The 18,541-nt window shown below is 57.0% G+C and overlaps 1 protein-coding gene and 1 non-coding gene across 8 annotated transcripts in view; both read left to right on the top strand.

The window, feature by feature from the left end:
• Positions 1-18,541, top strand: part of Prrc2b (proline rich coiled-coil 2B) — an 86,551-nt gene that overhangs the window by 58,826 nt on the left and 9,184 nt on the right. For 4 of the 7 annotated variants that reach the window (XM_070014866.1, XM_070014869.1, XM_070014867.1 and 1 more), the window contains exons 15-28: positions 3,500-3,716; positions 4,158-6,215; positions 7,175-7,377; positions 8,775-8,920; positions 9,374-9,515; positions 12,020-12,102; positions 12,471-12,662; positions 12,787-12,984; positions 13,227-13,313; positions 13,817-13,921; positions 14,037-14,229; positions 14,919-15,016; positions 16,477-16,604; positions 16,955-17,195. In XM_070014866.1, the coding sequence (XP_069870967.1) occupies positions 3,500-3,716; positions 4,158-6,215; positions 7,175-7,377; positions 8,775-8,920; positions 9,374-9,515; positions 12,020-12,102; positions 12,471-12,662; positions 12,787-12,984; positions 13,227-13,313; positions 13,817-13,921; positions 14,037-14,229; positions 14,919-15,016; positions 16,477-16,604; positions 16,955-17,195 (4,091 nt within the window). The remainder of the gene's footprint in view (positions 1-3,499; positions 3,717-4,157; positions 6,216-7,174; positions 7,378-8,774; positions 8,921-9,373; positions 9,516-12,019; positions 12,103-12,470; positions 12,663-12,786; positions 12,985-13,226; positions 13,314-13,816; positions 13,922-14,036; positions 14,230-14,918; positions 15,017-16,476; positions 16,605-16,954; positions 17,196-18,541) is intronic. The other 3 variants (XM_070014873.1, XM_070014868.1, XM_070014871.1) reach the window with 2 other exon arrangements.
• On the top strand, positions 14,684-14,768 carry LOC138822423 (small nucleolar RNA SNORD62). Its single transcript, XR_011370449.1, has one exon. It is a non-coding gene; the product is annotated as a small nucleolar RNA SNORD62 (small nucleolar RNA).

The raw sequence follows: 18,541 nt of genomic DNA on the forward strand, positions 1-18,541 counted from the left end.
TCAAGAGTGAGGCCGCCCCAAGTCCATTTGCGTGACTGGTCTGAGGTCTACATGGTAAAGGCACACATTGTTGGAACCCAGGCTTGGAGGCCAGACCTGCAGACCGGAAGCTGTTATTAGGCGGGGCCCTGTCACAATTGCTGTGGCTCGGGCTAACTCGGGTCTCTGCTGTGCTAGTTGCCCTTGTTCCAGTCTACCTTCTTTGTATTTCTTTCCTTTTTCCCTGATGAGTTTAATGCAGTTTATAATTTTTTTTTCTTCATTACTTTGTCTTAGTTGGGTTTTAGTTAGTTTCTCTGGCTTCCTTTTAAGTTACTGTGTCCTAATTGTATGAGATGAGCATTTGTTCATTCATGGTTTGCTGCTGTAGGATAACCACAGCCATGGACAACAGTAAGTGCTGTGATTGTTAATGACACTATAAAAAAACATAGCGGGGCCGGGCGCTGGTGGCTCACGCCTGTAATCCTAGCTACTCAGGAGGCTGAGATCTGAGGATCGCGGTTCAAAGCCAGCCCGGGCAGGAGAGACCGTGAGACTCCTATCTCCAATAAACCACCAGAAAACCGGAAGTGCGCTGTAGCTCAAGTGGTAGAGCGCTCGCCTTGAGCTGAAGAGCTGAGGGACAGCGCTCAGGCCCAGAGTTCAAGCCCCACGACCGACAAAAAAAAAAAAAAAAAAAAAAAAAAAAAAAAAAAAAAAAAAAAAAAAACATAGCGGGCGGAAAATAGACAGCAGGTTAAATTTTGCAGGTCGCCATTTGTTAAGTCCTCTTCCAGACTGATGGACACTCCACAGGTTATTGAGTGCTACTCCTCTCCCCCCCCCCCCCCCCCAACACATGATTTGGTTTAGCTGTTACTCTGCTGTTACTTGTATGGACAAATAGCCAAACCACTGGTATTTTTCACACCTTGATCAGAGGTGTGTTAAAAGTTGTCCACTGGGAGAGCTGGGGTGGGTGCAGGTAGCTCAGCCACACGCAGTGATTAGGTTTCTCTCATTCCTTGTAAGTCATTTCTGCTTCCTGTGTCTAGAGGCCTGTGGTGAGGAGTAGTGCTGCTAGTTCCTCAGTCCCATCATTTGTGCATTACCCTCTCCGCCCAGCCATCACAAAGTCACTGCAGTTTTCTTGATACCTCTGCCCTGCTGTCAGCTCTGAGCCCTGCATCTTAGAGCATCTGTCTTGGTATATGGTTTTAAGTAACGTTTAGGTTTATTGGACTATATGTAGATTTTTCTTACTATCTTTGCTTTTTTGTCCATCATGGGGCCTGAACTCTGAGCCTGGGCACTGTCCCTCAGCTCTTCAGCTCAGGGTTAGCATCCTACCATTTGAGCCACAGCACCACTTCTGGCTTTTTTTCTGCTTATGTGGTGCTGAGGAATCGAACCCAGGGCTTCCTGCATGTAAGGCAAGCACTTTACCACTGAGCCACCTTCCCAGCCCTTTACTATCTCATTTTGTGTTGTTGATCCTCTTCCCTCCTCCCCAATCTCTGGCTTCATGGAAAGGATTAGAGGCATGTACCACCATACCTGGCATTTCCTGCCTTTTTTGTTGTTGGTCGTAGGCTTGACCTCAGGACCTGTGCGCTGTCCCTGAGCTCTTCAGCTCAAGGCAAGTGCTCTTAACTCTTGAGCCACAGCACCAACTTCTAGTTTTCTGGTGGTTAATTGGAGATAAGAGTCTCACAGACTTTCCTTGCCTAGGCTGGGGCTGGCTTTGAACTGTGGTCCTCAGATCTCAGTCTCCTGAGTAGCTAGGATTACAGGTTGTAAGCCACCGGTGCTGGGCTTCCCTGACTTTTTTTGAGTTTTCGTTGTCTTTTGGGGTTTTGCGCATGTTGCCTTCCCTATGCTGTTCTTCTCTCTGGGCTGGTGTTGGTTCGTTCCAGCACCGTGAAGGACGGGTGCCCTCTGGCTCCCGTTGGCTGCTGATGGTTGGATTCACTTGAGATTTGCTAGGGCTACAAGTGAGTCCATCTGTGTTTTGCTCTGCATAGAACTCTGCAATTCAATGTAAAGAATTTCTGGGAAATTCTCTTCAAATACTTGTCATGTCAAATGTAAGTTCTTAGCCAGCTATTATTTTATTTTATTTTATTTTATTTTATTTTATTTTTTGTGGGGGTGATAGTCCTGGGGCTGGAACTCTGGGCCTGGCCACTGTCCCTGAGCTTCTTTTGCTCAAGGTTAGCATTTTACCATTTGAGCCACAATGCCAGTTCTATCTTGGTACTGAGGAATCGAACCCCAGGGCTTCATACATGCAAGGCACACACTCTACCACTAAGCCACATTCCCAGCCCACCAGCTATTCTCACACAAATTCTTCCTCATTCTTTATTGTTGTTCTTGTGTTGTTTATGTTGCATTTTTTTAAGTAGTTGTACAAAGGTTATGATTTCACGAGTCAGGTTATCAGTACAACACAACTTGATCAGTGTCACTGTTTTCATCATTTTCCTCTCTGACCCTGCTCTCAGGTTACACAGTTCAATTTTACATAATGCACATTGAGTATAATGACTGCATTTGTTCACACATCTTCTCTCCGCTATCTCCCCACCTCCCCTGTGTGCTTCTACTTCCTGGTATTATACAGTTGCTTGTTTCTGGGATTACACCACTGAACTTCTTCCCTAATTATCTTTCTCATTTTTAAATCCTTTCTTTCTAGGACTCCCACTGTGTTGTTTTCTTTTTTCGAACTGGCCAGTGGCTTTTTAAGTTTCAGTTCGGTGAGGGGACCTGTTTTGAGACTCAGCTCTGCAAGCCAAACGCTTAGCAGATTCTGCCAGGACTTTTTTGTGGCAGGAAGGTGTTTCAGGTAGTAAGGGTCCTGCACATACCACCTGCCGGTGTTCAGGCCTCATGGTAAATGCTTGACCTGTACTGGGTCTCAGGCCCCCAGAGAAGACTTCACGCCTTATCTGCTGACTGCTAGGGGCCAGGCCAGTGTCAGCCTGGTGCAGCGCCTTCTCTCCACCCACTTAGCTGTGCACCAAAGCTGACATTAGGGAGTGCAGAGGCTCTGAGGAGAAGCGTGGCCAGGAACAGATCTCTTTCTCACACTTAGGCGGCCCCCCCCCCAGCAGAGTTCCCCATCCAACATGTGGAGTGCTTGCTGTGTGTATGTTCCAGTAAGGGTAGGAGGATGTCATACCTTCTGTCCCACAGGGTTAAAGGTCAGGGGTGCCTCTGGGCTGAGTCTGAACCGGGCAGCTCGGTCAGCACACCCATTTCCCGTTCATCAGCCAGCCCTCCTGCTCTAGAATCTCCAGTTTCCTTGCTGCTCTGGGAACCAGACTGGCTTCTGGGGCTCAGGATGCTCCTGCTGCATGCGTGCGCACCAGCAGCCCTTTGTCAGAACAGAGGAGGGAGGCTCTAGATGTTGAAGCGTTGGCTGCTGTGGGGGAGCTGTGTCTGCTGTGAGCCCGAGGCTGAGGTGTGGCTCTTGCGGGAGCAGAAGGGATTAATCTTTGGCTTTCTTTAGGACTGATGAAGCCCCTGCTGCCCCCGGATTCCCTCACTGGGACTGGCTGCCGCTCTGAAGATCAAAGCTGCGTGCCTCCACTCCAAGAACGCAAAGTGGCCACCATTGATCCGGCCCCCGTGTGGAGCCCAGAGGGCTACATGGCGCTGCAGAGCAAGGGCTATGCGCTCCCCCACCCGAAGCCCACCGACTCCCTGGCTGTGGACCTCCATGTCAGGTGAGATGCCGCTCCGTCCTACTGGCCCGCGCCGTAGGCTGCCTCTCGGGCTCCCAAAGGAGGCCCTGCTGCCCGGGAGGTGCCTGTGCAGGGAGGCGGGGAGGTGTGTGCGAGGTGTGCTTGGATGCTCTTGCTGACGGTGGGGCTTCCTGTGGGAGTCAGCTGTCCCGACCCCGGACAAGCCACGGCTCCAGCTTGTTCATCGCGCCAGGGGACCGCCAGCTCCTCTCCATCTCTCCCCACAGCCTCCGCCTTCGCCAGCGCACGGACTACAGGGCTACCCAGCAACGCGTTTAAAGATAGAGCAAATAAATGTTCGCTTGTGTTTTCCTTTCTTTTTTAAAAACATTTTTTTCTTTTTACCACTAAGCTCTGTGTTTGGCGTGGAAACCAGGAACCAAGCTCCAATCACATTGACTGATTTTTCTGGTTCCTTTTCAGGAATGAAAGCTCTTACTGTGCCCCCCCCGGAAGGTCAGGGGGCGTAAGTGCCCAGCGCGATCTCTTTGAGGAGAGAGGGGAGGAGTACTTGAGTGCTTTTGACAAGAAGGCCCAAGCAGACTTTGACAGCTGTCTTTCTTCTCAAAGGATAGGCCAGGAGCTTTCATTTCCACCCCAAGAGAATATTCAGGAGGCGGGTGCTCCTGCGGGTCACACCCCAAGCCTCAGGTGTCCCCCATTGGAGTCTGACTTTGTCCCGGCTGAGAAAAAGCCAGAGTATAGCAGTTGGGACGTCGGCCATCAGCCAAAGGCCGCTGACACAGCCGACGGTGCGGAGCAGGAGGTGCCCCGGGAGGAGCGAGCTTGTCACGTCTCCTGGGATCAGGAAGGGAGCCCTGACAAACAGCCGGCCCCTGAGACAGGGTGGATCCCCGAGCCCCGGGGCTCCCGCAGCCAGCACCAGGAGCAGCCCGGCCGGACCCGGAGGTCGGGGCCCATCAAGAAGCCAGTCCTCAAAGCCCTCAAGGTGGAGGAGAAGGAGAAGGAGCTAGAGAAGGTTAGGCAGGGGCTGAGCGAGGAGAGCGCACGCCTGGCCACCGCCAAGGAGCCAGGCCCCAAGGCCCCAGAGGACGAGGACGAGGAAAACGACCCGGCGCTGGCCAACACCTCCCCCTCTGCCCTGGAGGACAAGGCCACTGGCCATGCAGGCCTGGGCCCCGCCGAGGCCAGCAAGTACGAGGAGGACGAAAAGCTTGAGACAGCCCGGGAGACCAGGGCCTTGAGAGAGCCCAGCGAGCTTCCCCCACCAAAGAGAAACAACTGGATCTTCATTGACGAAGAGCAGGCCTTCGGGGGCCGAGGGCAGGCCCGGGGCCGGGGCCGGGGTTTCAGGGAGTTCTCCTTCCGAGGCCGGCCGGGGAGCAGCCTGTGCGGTGGGGGGGTCCTCGGGGCTCGCGGCATCTACGGCAGCAGCCCGCGGAGCGGCCGGGGCCGGGGCCTGCAGGACTTCCCTCAGCCCGAAGACGGCCCCAGAGCCAAGCCCCGGCGCCGGATCGCCAGCGAGACCCACAGCGAGGGCTCGGAGTATGAAGAGCTGCCCAAGCGCCGGCGCCAGAGGGGCGCGGAGAACGGCAGCGATGCCTCGCTTCTGGAGAGGGAGGAGAGCGCCCTGAAGAAAGACTCCTGGCGCTCCACCAAGATGTACCCCGACGAGCAGAGCAGCCTGGACGCCAAGAGCAGGGGCCCCCGGGCCTTCGGGCGAGCGCTCCCGCCCCGGCTGAGCAACTGCGGGTACGGCCGCAGAGCCTTCGTCTCCAAAGAGCCGCCCCACTGGCAGAGCCGAAGCCCAGGTGGCTCCTGGCAGGAGTTCGGCTCCCCCGAACCGTGTGGAGCCCGCCGCGCCCCGGACCGAGACTATATCCCCGACGCCTACCACCACACAGACACGTACGGCGGCCGGGCCTGCGAGGACGGCCGCCTCGACGACAAAAGGGCCTTCTTCCAGGATGAGCACGGTGCCGATCCAGAAAATGCCGAGAACCGGCCCTTCCGCAGGCGTCGCCCCCCACGCCAGGACAAGCCCCCTCGCTTCCGGCGCCTCCGCCAAGAGCGGGAATCCCTGGTCCTGTGGGGACCCGAGGACGACCCCCACCTCCTGGCCGGGCAGTGGCCAGGCAGGTCCAAGCTCTGTCCTGGAGACAAGGGCGGCCCCGGGGGTCGCAGGTCCCCGGAGCTGTCCTACCAGAACTCCTCCGATCACGCCAACGAAGAATGGGAGACGGCCTCGGAGAGCAGCGACTTCAGCGAGCGCCGGGAGCGGCGAGAAGGCCATGCAGCCGACCCTGACTCGCAGGGGGACAGTGGCCTGCCTGGGGCCAGCTTGGGTGAGAAGAAGGAGCTGGCCAAGAGGAGCTTCTCCAGCCAGAGGCCCCTGGTTGACAGACAGAGCCGCAAGCTGGAGCCGGGAGGGTTTGGGGAGAAGCCCGTTAGGCCAGGTGGTGGTGAGACTTCCCCCCGTGCTGAGAGCCAGCAGAGTGGGACGCCTTTGAAAGCCAAAAGGTAACAAGAGCACCATCCCAGGTCCCTGTTGTCCTGCTCCCAGCAGCTCCAGTCCATGCATGCACCCCGCCAGGCCAGGCGCCCCGGCCCCTGTGTGTGAGCGTCTCCATCACTTGCTCCTGCATCGCTTGTCTGCTTCTCATGGTGTGTTGTTGTTGATGTTGTGGCTTGATAAACAAAAACCTAAAAGTGTCCAACACCTCCCACACTCCCAGCGGCTCGCCTGTGGCTGCTGTCCCAAGCCCTGTCTGGCCTCTGAGTGTTCTCGGAGCCCCGGGCGCGCACGCCGGGAGGGGCTGTCGCCTGTGTGGGGGTCAGGCAAGCCCTGGCCACTCCCCCTGATGCCTGTGCTCCAGAGCCAGCCGGGCAGCATCCTGGCTGGGTATCTTTGGCCTACCGGCTCTTCTCTTAAGTGGCTGTGTTTGTGCCCTCTGGATGTGGCCGGGAGGCACGGGCAGCAGCGGGAATCAGGCTTTCAGGAGGATGGCCGGCGCTTGGGTGCCCATGCGGGAAAAGAATGGCTTTGTCCACTGCCAAGCCTGGCCCCTCCCTGCCCTCAGAGCACACCAAGAAGATGGCGTCACACTTCCTAGAGTCCTTAGAAGTCCAGGCGTGGACACTCAGGGCGTTAGCACTCTGAGGAGTCCCAGGACAGTTCCTGGTGCCGGGAGTGTGTGTGCACCCTGGCTCTCCAGGCCCCAGAAGCTGACTGGGTCTGCCCTGAGAGCCTTGTGGCGGAGGGAAGCCTGGGCTGCTCTGCCCCGGCCACTGGGCCCCTCTTCCTCTCCTCTCTGCAGTCTGGGAGGCGGGAGTGCTGAGGAGGGGTGCCTATGGGCACCTGCCTGTGAACACTACCCAAATACTGCTGTATTTGCAGACCGCGTGCAGTCCAGTTCTTCCTTTTCTCCTTTCCAGCCTGTTGTGGGTTCTGAGTTCATAAGATCCTCTTTCCTTTGCAGGTCTCCAGATGAGGCTCTGCCTGGAGGTCTTGGCTGCAGCGGTGGGAGCGGCCACTCGCCCTATGCTCTGGAGCGGGCCACCCACGCTGGCTCTGACAGCCCCGACCTCTCTGGCGAGAAGGCAGAGAAGGAGGCTGCTCTGGCTGCTCGGAGGGTGAACGAACAGGAAGAGGCCCGGAAGCCGTTTGATCTGAGCTATGGAAGTGAGTCTGCACTGCCTCTGTCCTTGGGAGAAGGAGCCCTGGGGTTCTAGGGCCGTCGCAGTCTACTTCTGAGCACCGCACTGTGCGGGCACCGGCCTAAGCCATGGGGCCGAAGTACTGTGCACACAGTTCAAGTTCCTGTCTCAATGGTGTTTTGTTGTTGTTGTTGTTGTTGTTTTCTTTTTTGGGGGGGGTCCGGTCGTGGGGCCTAAACTCTGGGCCTGGGCGCTGTCCCTCAGCTCTTCAGCTCAAGGCTAGCGCTCTACCACTTGAGCCACAGCACCACTTCCGGCTTTTTTCTTTTTGCTTATGTGGTGCTGAGGAATCAAACCCAGGGCCTCTGGCATACAAGGCAAGCGCTCTACCACTGAGTCAGCTTCTGTTGTTGTTTTCTTTTCCAACCTGTTGTGGGGCTTGAACTCACTGTGTGAGGCTTTGTCCCTGAGCTCTTTTTTTTTTTTTGCCAGTCCTGGGGCTTGAACTCAGGGACTGGGCATTGTCCCTGAGCTGCTGCTTCCCCCCCCCCCCCCCCCCAAGGCTAGCACTCTACTTTTTGAGCCAAGCACTACTTCCGGCTTTTTGTGTTGATGTGGTATTGAGGAATTGAACCTAGGGCTTCATGCATGTTAGGCAAGCACTCTACCACTGAGCCACCTTCCCAGCCCTCCTTGAGCCTTTTAGTCAAGGCTAGTGCTCTACCACTTTGACTACGACGTTGCGTCCGGTTTCCTGGTGGTTAATTGGAGATAATAATCTCAGATGTTTCCTGCCCAGCTGGCTTCCAGAGCTGCGGTCCTCAGACCTCCGCGCCCTGATTAGCTAAGATCACAAGCTTGAGCTACCAGCACCCAGTCCTATAACCCAATGACAAGGATAGCAGGCTCCTGGGGAGGTGTCAGCTTTCCAAGCCTACTGCAGAGCTGAGTTTAACAGTCCTGTCTCCTGAGACTGTTCCTCCCCGTAGTGTGGCTTGGGCTTCCAGGTCAAGCTGGCAGTGTGTTGGGCCAGAGGGTTCTGAAGCTGTGTGTGTGATCATGTCTCCATCCCCAAATGTGCCATGATTCCTCAGTTCCCAGCTGGTGTCCCGGCCTTCTGAGACCAGCTGTATCTTGGGAATAGGTCTCCCATTGGGTCACTCCTGCCATCTTTTTTTTTTTGGGGGGGGGGGTCCAGTCGTGGGGCCTGAACTCTGGGCCTGGGCGCTGTCCCTCAGCTCTTTAGCTCAAGGCTAGCACTCTACCACTTGAGCTACAGCGCCACTTCTGGCTTTTTTCTTTTTGCTTATATGGTGCTGAGGAATGGAACCCAGGGCCTCATGCATGCAAGGCAAGCGCTCTACCTTCCCAGCCCCACTCCTGCTGTCGTATAAACAGCCTTTCTGTGGCCTCTTTGTTCAGATGCCATCATTGAAAAGTGCACATCCAGCCCCGGAGAGGAAAGTGAGGTGGGCTCTATGGTGGGCGAAGGCTTCATTGATGCCCTGACCAAGAAGCAGCGCCGCCTGCTGGAGGAGGAGAGAAGAAAGAAGGAGCAGGCTGCACAGGTAAGGCTGTCCTCTTCCCCCAGCAGCCAGGACGGTGGGCAGCGGGTGGGGGAGCAGTCCTTACACCTACTAGGCAGAATCACCTCCCGCTACTCCTGTCACTGCAGGAGCATGCTGAAGGAGCATGCAGGAGCGCCACAGGGCTGACTCACCCGGGGCTGACCTCTTGTCAGGCAGCCCCAGGCTGCCTTCCCTCACGATTGGCTCGGGGTGGGTGACCGCCTTGGGGTGGGTGACCCTCCAGGTTGCAAGGCTTGGGGCTGGGTGGGGCGCTGCACACCAGCACCTCTGGGTGGATAGCTTGGCCTGGCATTGCACCTTGCCCATCCTGCAGACAGGAGTCATGGCATCTTGAGCTGGTTCAGGGGTGGTGACAGTGCTGGGACACTTCCTGGGAGGGTTTGTTGCCGTTCATACCTTAGGCTCGGCTGCCTCACCCTTCTTTTCTGGTAGGTGCCTGTGAAAGGCCGGGGCCTTTCTTCTCGCATTCCTCCTCGATTTGCTAAAAAGCAAAACAGCCTGTGTCTGGAGCAAGGCGATGTGGCTGTGCCTGGCAGCAGCCTGGGCACTGAGATCTGGGAGAGTAGCAGCCAAGGTGAGAGCGAGTGTCTCAGTTGGGCAGAGTCCAGCATTCCCGCTGGGGAGTCCCACTTTGTGGAGGCGTTTCCTGTTCCTAGGCCCCTCTATGCGCAGTGCCCAATGCCACTCCCCAAGAATCCTGGCCCTGGAAAGTTCCCCCATCTGCCTTTGCTATGTTGGGCCATCAGAATGTTGTGCATGTCCATTGTGCTACTCAGCTGCTGGGATTTAGGTCTCACCCACTCCCCTCAGCCGTTCTTCTTACCTTGCAAAAGAGCAACAAATGGTCAGTAGACTGGTGACTGCCTTCCATAACAAGAAGTTTCTCTGGGGAAAAAAGGAAAAAAAAAAAAATCCAGTCCTGGGGCTTGAACTCAGGGCCTAGGCACTGTCCCTGAGCTTCTTTTGCTCAAGGCTAGCACTCTACCACTTGAGCCACAGCTCCACTTCTGAATCTGGTGTTAATTGGAGATAAGAGTGGCACAGACTTATGTGCACAGACTGGCTATGAGCTGTGATCCTCAGATCCTGAACTACATCCTCAGATCCTCACCTTCCTGAGTAGTTAGGATTACAGGTGTAAGCCACCTGCACCCTGCTTAAAAAGTTTTTGTTTTTTTTTCTCACCCAAAGCTATGTTTCTCTTAATCTTTGTTTTAAATAGAAAAGCTTTTCTAGTTGAGTGCCACCTTTGCACAAGGCATACACTCAGCCTTATGGGTGATGGTTGAGTAAAACAAGGACTTTGTGGCTTACGAATCTTTATTTTTTCTTTTTTGGTCGCTCGTGGGGCTTGAACTCTGGGCCTGAGCGCTGTCCCTGCACTCTTCAGCTCAAGACCAGTGCTCTACCGCTTGAGCCACAGTGCCACTTCTGGTTTTCTAGTGTTTTTATTGGAGATAAGAGTCTCACGAGTTTCCTGCCTGGGCTGGCTTTGAACTGTGATCTTCAGATTTCAGCCTCCTGAGTAGCTAGGATTACAGGCATGAGCCACCGAGCGCCTGGCTTCTTTGTGGCTTACAACACATTTTTTTTCTTTGTTTTTTTTTGTCAGTCACGGATGGGGCCTGAACTCTGGGCCTGGGCACTGTCCGTCAGCTCTTCAGCTCAAAGCTAGCACTCTATCACTTGAGCCACAGCACCATTTCTAGCTTTTTGTGCTTATATGGTAATGAGGAATTGAACCCAGGGCCTCATGCACGCAAGGCAAGCACTCTACCACTGAGCCATCTTCCCAGCCCCTGCAATAGTTTTGAGATCCTGTTGATTTACAGCCTTTTTTTTTTTTTTTAAACCAATATGTGGCCTTGAACTTTTTTTCACAGTTCATACTCTACACAGTTCTGGCTTTTTGATGGTTAATATGGAGATTGAGTCTCAGAATTTTCTGCCTTGGCTAGCTTTGAACCATAATCGTCCAAATCTCCTCTGCATGTCTGAGACCCTGGCACCCAGCCAGCTTTATTTGGTGGTGGTGTGGGGAGAGAGGGGCTTGAACTCAAAGCATTTCACACGGTCAGCCTGCCTGCTCCACTGTGACTTCACCATTTCAACTATCCAGCCTCACTTTTTGATGGGTATTTTGGAGTTGGAGATTCCAAAACTTCTGTCTGAATTGGCCTTGAACTGAGATCCTCCAGATCCCAGTCTTTTTGGTAGCTAGGATGATCAGTGTGAGCCACTGGCACCTGGCACCTGGCTTTACAATGGTTTTTATGCAGTGCAGCAGAGGCTTGCTGACAGGTGATTCCACTGCACACACAGCTGGCACCCAATATGCTGGTTCGCAGACTGGCTTTTTTGGCTGTCACCTGTCCTTATATTTCTAGTAGAAACCTTGGTGCTGAAAATCATATCAGTCGATGTTCTACGCTAGCCAGGGAGCATGGGGTGAGGGCGAGCTCTGTAGCAGAGCCCTTGCCTAGCATATGTGAGGCCCTGGCTCCTGTCCTTTGGGTCCCAAAAGGTAAAGGAAAGATGGCAGTCTGCAAAGGCTGGGACAGCTGAGTTGGGTGGTGTGAGTGATGATGTCATAGGTCATAGATCTCTGGCAGTGGTGCCAGGTTGTCTGGGCAGCCTCCTCTGGCCAAGGAGGTGATACAGGCTTTGAGGTCCATCATTCACACCAAGGGTCCCGGATCTTGAAACAGCACGTGGCGTTTTCCGGGTTTGGTATCTGGCTTTTGCTTGATTCTCTAAGGGCTCTGTGGTCTTAGAAAATCTCAGTGGCCCCTGGTCCTATCGCAGGCCATAAGCGGTGGGGTGTGGAGGAGTGTGGCCTTCAGTGATCGTCACTGACGGCGCAGGAGCAGTGGTGGGGAGGGAGGGAGCTCGCCGCGCTGCACAGAGCCCATGGAACCCTAGACATGGGGTGCTGAGGCCGGCAGAGCTCTTAGAAGGGCTCCGGCCTGCCAGACCCGTTCCCTCCTGGCTTGTCAGCATGGTGGGGGGCGCAGTGCGTAAGCGTCTTCCTGGACTTCGTGCTCCCTTTTGACTCCTGGTTCTCGGCCTCCGTGGCAGCGCTCCCCGTGCAGCCCGCCGCTGGCGACTCCTGGAGGAAAGCGGTGACCGCCTTCAGCAGTGCCGAGCCTGGTTCGTCTGAGGTGAGGCCACTTGTCCCGGCCTGTCTGGCTCTGGCCGCTGGGCCTTGCACCAGAGGCGTTTCCCCCGGCCCCGCACCATCCACAGCCTTTGTCTTTGATCTGTGTTGTAGAGAGAAGGGGTGTGCCAGGGAGACGCCCCGGCATGGGGAGCTGGATTGAGGGGCTCCTCTGAGCTGGTCCTCTGGGTCACCGTCCTGCCTGGGATGGAATGGCGCATGGTGGGCAGCCTTGCCTAGGACCACTCACTTGCTGTGGGTGGCCAATCATGTGAGCTCGTTCATGAGCTGCTGGTGGGGGACAGGGTGGTGCCGGACACTTGTGCTTTGTGGTTCGGGACAGGCCTCTAACCCACTTGGTGCTCTGCACAGCAGGGCTTTAAGAGTAGCCAGGGAGACAGTGGCGTGGACTTGAGTGCCGAGTCCCGGGAGTCGTCGGCCACCTCCTCCCAGCGCAGCTCCCCGTACGGCACTCTGAAGCCAGAGGAGATGAGCGGGCCGGGCCTGGCGGAGCCCAAGGCCGACAGCCACAAGGAGCAGGCTCAGAAGCCACCCGAGCAGAAGGTAGCCTGCAAGTCTCCCTTGCGGCGGGCCGGGTGGGCAGAAGGGGCCTGTGTGGTCTTCATGCTCAGGGCATATGGAGGCTTGAGGCGGCGGGGTATCTCAGCCGCTCTGTTCTCCCATCCAGGACTCGGAACAAGGCCCAGGACAGAGCAAGGAACACCGGCCAGGACCCATCGGCAATGAGCGCTCTCTGAAAAACAGGAAGGGCTCTGAGGGGGCCGAGCGCCTCCCCGGCGCTGGCGTGCCACCTGTGAACGGGGTGGAGATTCACGTGGACTCCGTGCTGCCTGTGCCACCCATTGAATTCGGAGTCAGTCCAAAAGTGAGGCTTCCTTCTGCTCTTGGCTGGTGTGCTTAGATCTAGCCCTGCAAAGCGGGGAGGGAGCGTTGACGAGGCAACCGCACTGGCAGGTGGGACTGGATTGCTTCGGTTTGGCAGGGAGTGGATCCAGGTCCTTCATTTCTCGGGCCTCGCTGGGGAAGGCCGAGCAGGGTCACGGCCACACTTCCCTGGGGAAGGTGAGCTGAGCAGGGTTCAGTGGCTCTCTGCCCTTTTCTCCCCAGGACTCTGATTTTAGCTTGCCACCGCGTTCTGCCTCTGGTCCTGCAGGGAATCCTGTGGTGAAACTTCAGGACGCCTTGGCTAGCAATGTAAGCCAGCTTCTTCTCCAGCCCTTGCCCAACCACTGCCCCAGGCCCTGGGGTGGGACTCGGTAGAGTCTCAGACTGAGTAGGGGGACCCAGCAGTTGCAGACATTGCTAGTCGTGGGGCGGAAGTGAGTTCTGTTCATTTAGGTTTACAGTGCCAGGCTGGTGGGTTTTCTCAGAATTGCTGGCGGACTCGGGCCCTGTGGGAAAGCCCAGCGGTTGGGTTTCCACTGTGTTCAGAAGGACCACTCTGTCGGTTTGCTGAGGGACTGCCGCTGCCATCTCCAAGCCTGGCTGGCAGGCACGTGGCTGCCAGCACCCGTCAGTCTGTGTGCTGGGACTGGCTCTCCTGTGGGAGGCCCTGCTCGGTCGGGTGCGCAGGGGCCTCTCCTCTGTTCCGCCGTCAGCAGTCCTGACCTTGGGAGCACACATTTACACAAGTCAGGGCCTCGTATCCCCGCGTGGGTCTCACCCCTGATAGACCGTTTCCTTTGTCCCTGCTCCAGGCAGGGCTGGCGCCGAGTATTCCCATTCTCCGGCGGGACCATCACATCCAGAGAACCATGGGCCTGTCCCCGATGTCCTTCCCCACCGCTGACCTCACGCTGAAGGTAAGCAGCCTGAGCGGGAGTGCTCCTCACGGCACCCATGGGCCCAGGGCTGGAATTGCCATTCACCCCTGCCGTCCGAGTCATGATTCGCACCCTTCCCCTCTTGCTTCCAAAGATGGAGTCTGCACGCAAGGCTTGGGAAAACTCCCCCAGTTTGCCGGAGCAGAGCTCTCCTGGAGGTGCGGGCTCAGGCCTCCAGCCTCCGTCTTCTGTGGGTGCCTCCAACGGGGTCAACTACAGCTCCTTTGGCGGAGTGTCCATGCCACCCATGCCTGTGGCCTCTGTAGCACCCTCTGCTTCGATGCCAGGTATCTATCGCCTTCCCTGGGCCGAGCGCAGGCCTTTCCATGCTCAGTGCCGGGGAGCCCTGTAGTGACACCCCAGGCACCGCCCTGGCGCTCTGGCGTAGGGGGCACGTGGGAGGGCACGCTTGTTTCCAGGCTGCATGACATGAGCCTTCCCCGTGCTGCTGGCAGTGTGTGCAGTTTGCACGCATCCCTGACCCCCGGCCTTCCATAGCAAGCTTCTCCCCCCTGACAGCAGCGGGAGACAGCAGGGCGTGGTCTTGCGTTAGACTCTGGTGCCATGCCAGCTCCCCGGGGTGCGACGGACCAGGTGTACGTGGCGTGGCACCGGGGCACGGCTCACTCTGAAGCAAGGCCTTGCCTGTTAGGTGCTGGGATCAGCCAGGCCCGTCACAGGCGGTGTTCTTACCCTTACTGTCGTTACCCTTGTGTGGGGATTGTCAGGGTCCGCTGCCAGTCTCGATGATGCAGTTCCAATAGATCCTTCTGACCCTCCACTGTGGACTCAAAGCAGGGAGATGAAGAGGACCGTGACTGAGAGGCCGAGGCAGTCTTAGCCAGTACACAGCCCTGCGGGGGCTGGGAGTGGTTGGGAGCATTAGGTGACTGTGCACTGCCCTGCCTTGTCAAGCTGTGCTGGTGTCTCCCCGCTGCTGCTCGGTGACTGAGGCCCCTCTGGATTCTGTTTCCAGGCAGCCACCTCCCACCTCTGTACCTGGATGGTCACATGTTTGCAAGTCAGCCCCGGCTGGTTCCCCAGACCATACCTCAGCAACAGAGTTACCAGCAGGTGAGGGCAGCAAGGCCGGTCACCCACTCAGGTATAGCACAGGCCCCTGCGTGGGGCCCAGCAACGGGCACACCACGGCAGCCTATTGGAGAGCAGGAGCAAGTGCTTCAGATTTGGCTTAATTTCCTTCCTTCCCGCCTTAACCAGGGGTCAGCTAAAACAGAGTTCATGTTAGTGATCGCTTGTTTTGATGAAGGAAAGGGTCTCAGGTGCAGGTGCTTTAGAACGACATGGAGAAGCAAGCAGGGGTTTGGTCAGGGTTTCGTGACAAGGTTGCGTATGTGTCTCCCGCTGAAAGCTGGTGTGGTGCTTCCTTCCACGCAGTCCCGTGCTGGCCGACCGTCACCCCCGTGTCGGTACACTGCAGCGCAGGGTCATCCTGCTGTCTGCTCCCAGTGTGGATTGGGGCCAGGACTGAGAACGTGACAGGGCCACACCTCTTTCTCAGATGCAGCCCTCTTACATTTAGGTTCTTTATTTTTCTGTTGGCTTATTTTTGGTGCCAGAACTAGGACTTGAACTCAAGGCCTCACACTCTCATTTGGCTTTTTTACAGTCCACCACTTAAGCCACACATCCACTCCTAGCTTTTTGCTGGTGATTGGAGATAAAAGTGTCACACTGATTTTCTTGCAACCCTGATCCTCCAGTCTCAGCCTCCCAAGTAGTTAGGATTGCAGGGGTGAGCCACCAGCTTCATAGAAGCCATCAGCATATGAAGGTTTTATTCTTCACATAGTTGGATTATACTGCATGTGGCACTCTTTAATTCGGCATCATTTCTGATGCTCACCTCTATTGAAAATGTGTTGCTAGAATTTGTTTTCAGTGCTGTGCAGATTCCAGTGTAATGACTGTGCCTCAGGCCTGCTGCCTGTAGTCTTTGTCCTGAGACCAGGAAGGCCAGGCCACTGTGCTGCAGTGTGCCCACGGCAGGGGAGGAGAGGGGAGGGAGGCCAGGCCAGGTGCTGTGCTGCAGAGTGCTCAGGGAAGGGGAGAAGAGGGGAGGGAGGCCAGGCCAGGTGCTGTGCTGCAGAGTGCTCAGGGAAGGGGAGGCCAGGCCAGGTGCTGTGCTGCAGAGTGCTCAGGGCAGGGGAGGAGAAGGGAGGGGAGGCCAGGCTGCTGTGCTGCAGCATGCCCACGGCAGGAGAGGGGAGGGGAGGAGGAGAGGGGAGGGAGGCCAGGCCAGGTACTGTGCTGCAGAGTGCTCAGGGCAGGGGAGAAGAGGGGAGGGAGGCCAAGCCAGGCTGCTGTGCTGCAGCATGCCCACGGCAGGAGAGGGGAGGGAGGCCAGGCCAGGTGCTGTGCTGCAGAGTGCCCAGGGCAGGGGAGGAGAGGGGAGGGGAGGCCAGGCTGCTGTGCTGCAGAGTGCTCAGGGCAGGGCCTGGCTGCCGTGCGGAGGCTGGGGTGAGGTAGGGAGCCATGGGAGGCGCTGTACTGACAACTAGCTCCTGTTCTAGGCTGCCGCTGCCCAACAGATCCCGATCTCTCTTCACACGTCTCTGCAGGCTCAGGCCCAACTTGGACTGAGGGGAGGGCTCCCTGTGTCGCAGTCCCAGGAGATCTTCAGCTCCTTACAGCCCTTCAGGTGAGAGCTCACAGCGCACCTTCAGATCTGACATTCCTTTGCTCCAGCTGCGTGCACTCCAGCCGCAGATGGGCCATCCATGGTGACCTCATCTCTTTCTAGTCTGTTGCTCGCTGCTCTGGAGCATGGAGATCTTGTGTTTCCTTCTCTGTGTCCTCTTCCCTTATCGCCTTCCTCTGATGCCCTACCTTGGGCATGTGGCCTGTGGTGCCCCTCCATGTATGTCCCCCAGACCAGCAGGAGGGATGGGACGCAAGAGTTTCCTCAGCTCTCGGGATCCTGGCTGTCGATGAGGCCTAGACCATGTGTGTGCCCTCTTCCTGATCCTTGCATCTGTCTGGCTTTTGCAGGTCTCAGGTGTACATGCACCCCAGCCTGTCACCGCCTAGCACCATGATCCTCTCTGGGGGCACGGCCTTGAAGCCTCCGTACTCCGCATTCCCAGGCATGCAGCCCTTGGAGATGGTGAAGCCCCAGTCCGGCTCCCCCTACCAGCCCCTGAGTGGGAGCCAGGCCCTGGTCTACGAGGGCCAGCTGGGCCAGGCTCCAGGGCTGGGAGCCTCGCAGATGCTGGACTCTCCGCTCCCACAGGTCAGATTTGTTGCTCCGTTCCTGAACGCTGGGCCTGCTGCCAGTGTGGCCCACTTCTGCCCTATCGTCTCCCCAGTGCCCCAGTCTGGTCTGTGTGTAGCCTCTTGGGATAGGCCGCACCACTTGTCCCAAGACCTGCGCCCCAAAGGCAGCACTCACTCCTCCTTAGGTCTGTGGTCCTCTCTGCCCTTCCCTCCCTTCCCCGAGTCCCCAGTTAGAAGCCTCCATCGCAGCTTCTGCTCAGCTTGGCCACCACTGGTGGGGCTTTGCACTGGGAGCTTGTCCGCAAGCCTACCTAGCCCCCATAATTACCTGTGACTTCGTCTGGCACAGCCTCAAGTGTAGCGTCCTAACTCCTGGCCCGCCCCACCTCTTCCAGACCTGCCCCCTCTATCATCTCTCAGCCCCAGACCTCACTTCATCCCTCGAAGCTGCCTGGTGCAGCCACAGCTGTGGTCTGGTCAGCTCTGCCCACTAGCAGGCACTGCACTGGGTTCTCCCTGCAGCCCGGTCCCGCCCCGCCTGGCTCCTTCTGTCTCCAAAGACTCCTCTCCCTCCCTGCACGTTGATGCCCTGCTGGGGGAGACCAAGGCCACCCCCGCGAGACCTCTGCCCCAGGGCTTCTTCCCCCACCCCTCGTCAGCATGTGTGTGCTCTGTGCTACCATTGGTGTGGGGTCACCCCACCCTACTGGATCCCTTGGAAGTGTGGTCTTCAGCACATTATCCTGGTTTTCTTCCTTCCTCCTCAGACCTCCTTCCTGGTATCCCTGGTCCAGTGCTGGACAGGCCCCAGGCGCTTCCTTTGGGCCACTTTATTAGCTCATGGCCTAGATTCTTCTTTTGCCTCCCATTGTCCCTGTCCAAATCATTGTGCTCCCGACTCCTCCACCCCCTTCGGGCCCTTCAGCTGGTGCCATCTGCCCTGCCCTCACAGAGGACTCTGTCCAGCCATTTCTCATCTTCCTGCCCTAACCAACCAAGCCCGCCGCTGCCTCGGCAGCCCATTTTGCCCCCCACCCCCACCTCCCTTGCCTGCCCATGAACACAACTGCCAGGCAGTGGTCCTTTCAAAATGCAAAACCTACAGCTGGGTGCCGATGGCTCATGCCTGTAATCCTAGCTACTCGGGGACCGAGATCTGAGGACCACAGTTCAAAGCCAGCCTGGGCAGGAAAGTCTGTGAGACTCTACCTACAATAAACCACCAGAAAACTGGAAAGTGGCGCTGTGGCTCAAGTGGTAGAACATTAGCCTTGAGCTGAAGAGCTGAGGGACAGTGTCCAGGCCCAGAGTTCAAACCCCACGACCGACCCTCCCCCCTCCGTCCCCTCCCCCCCCCCAAAA

Source organism: Dipodomys merriami, unplaced genomic scaffold (genome assembly GCF_024711535.1).
Source record: "Dipodomys merriami isolate MVZ:Mamm:240054 unplaced genomic scaffold, mDipMer1.0.p SCAF_11, whole genome shotgun sequence".
NCBI lineage: Eukaryota > Metazoa > Chordata > Mammalia > Rodentia > Heteromyidae > Dipodomys > Dipodomys merriami.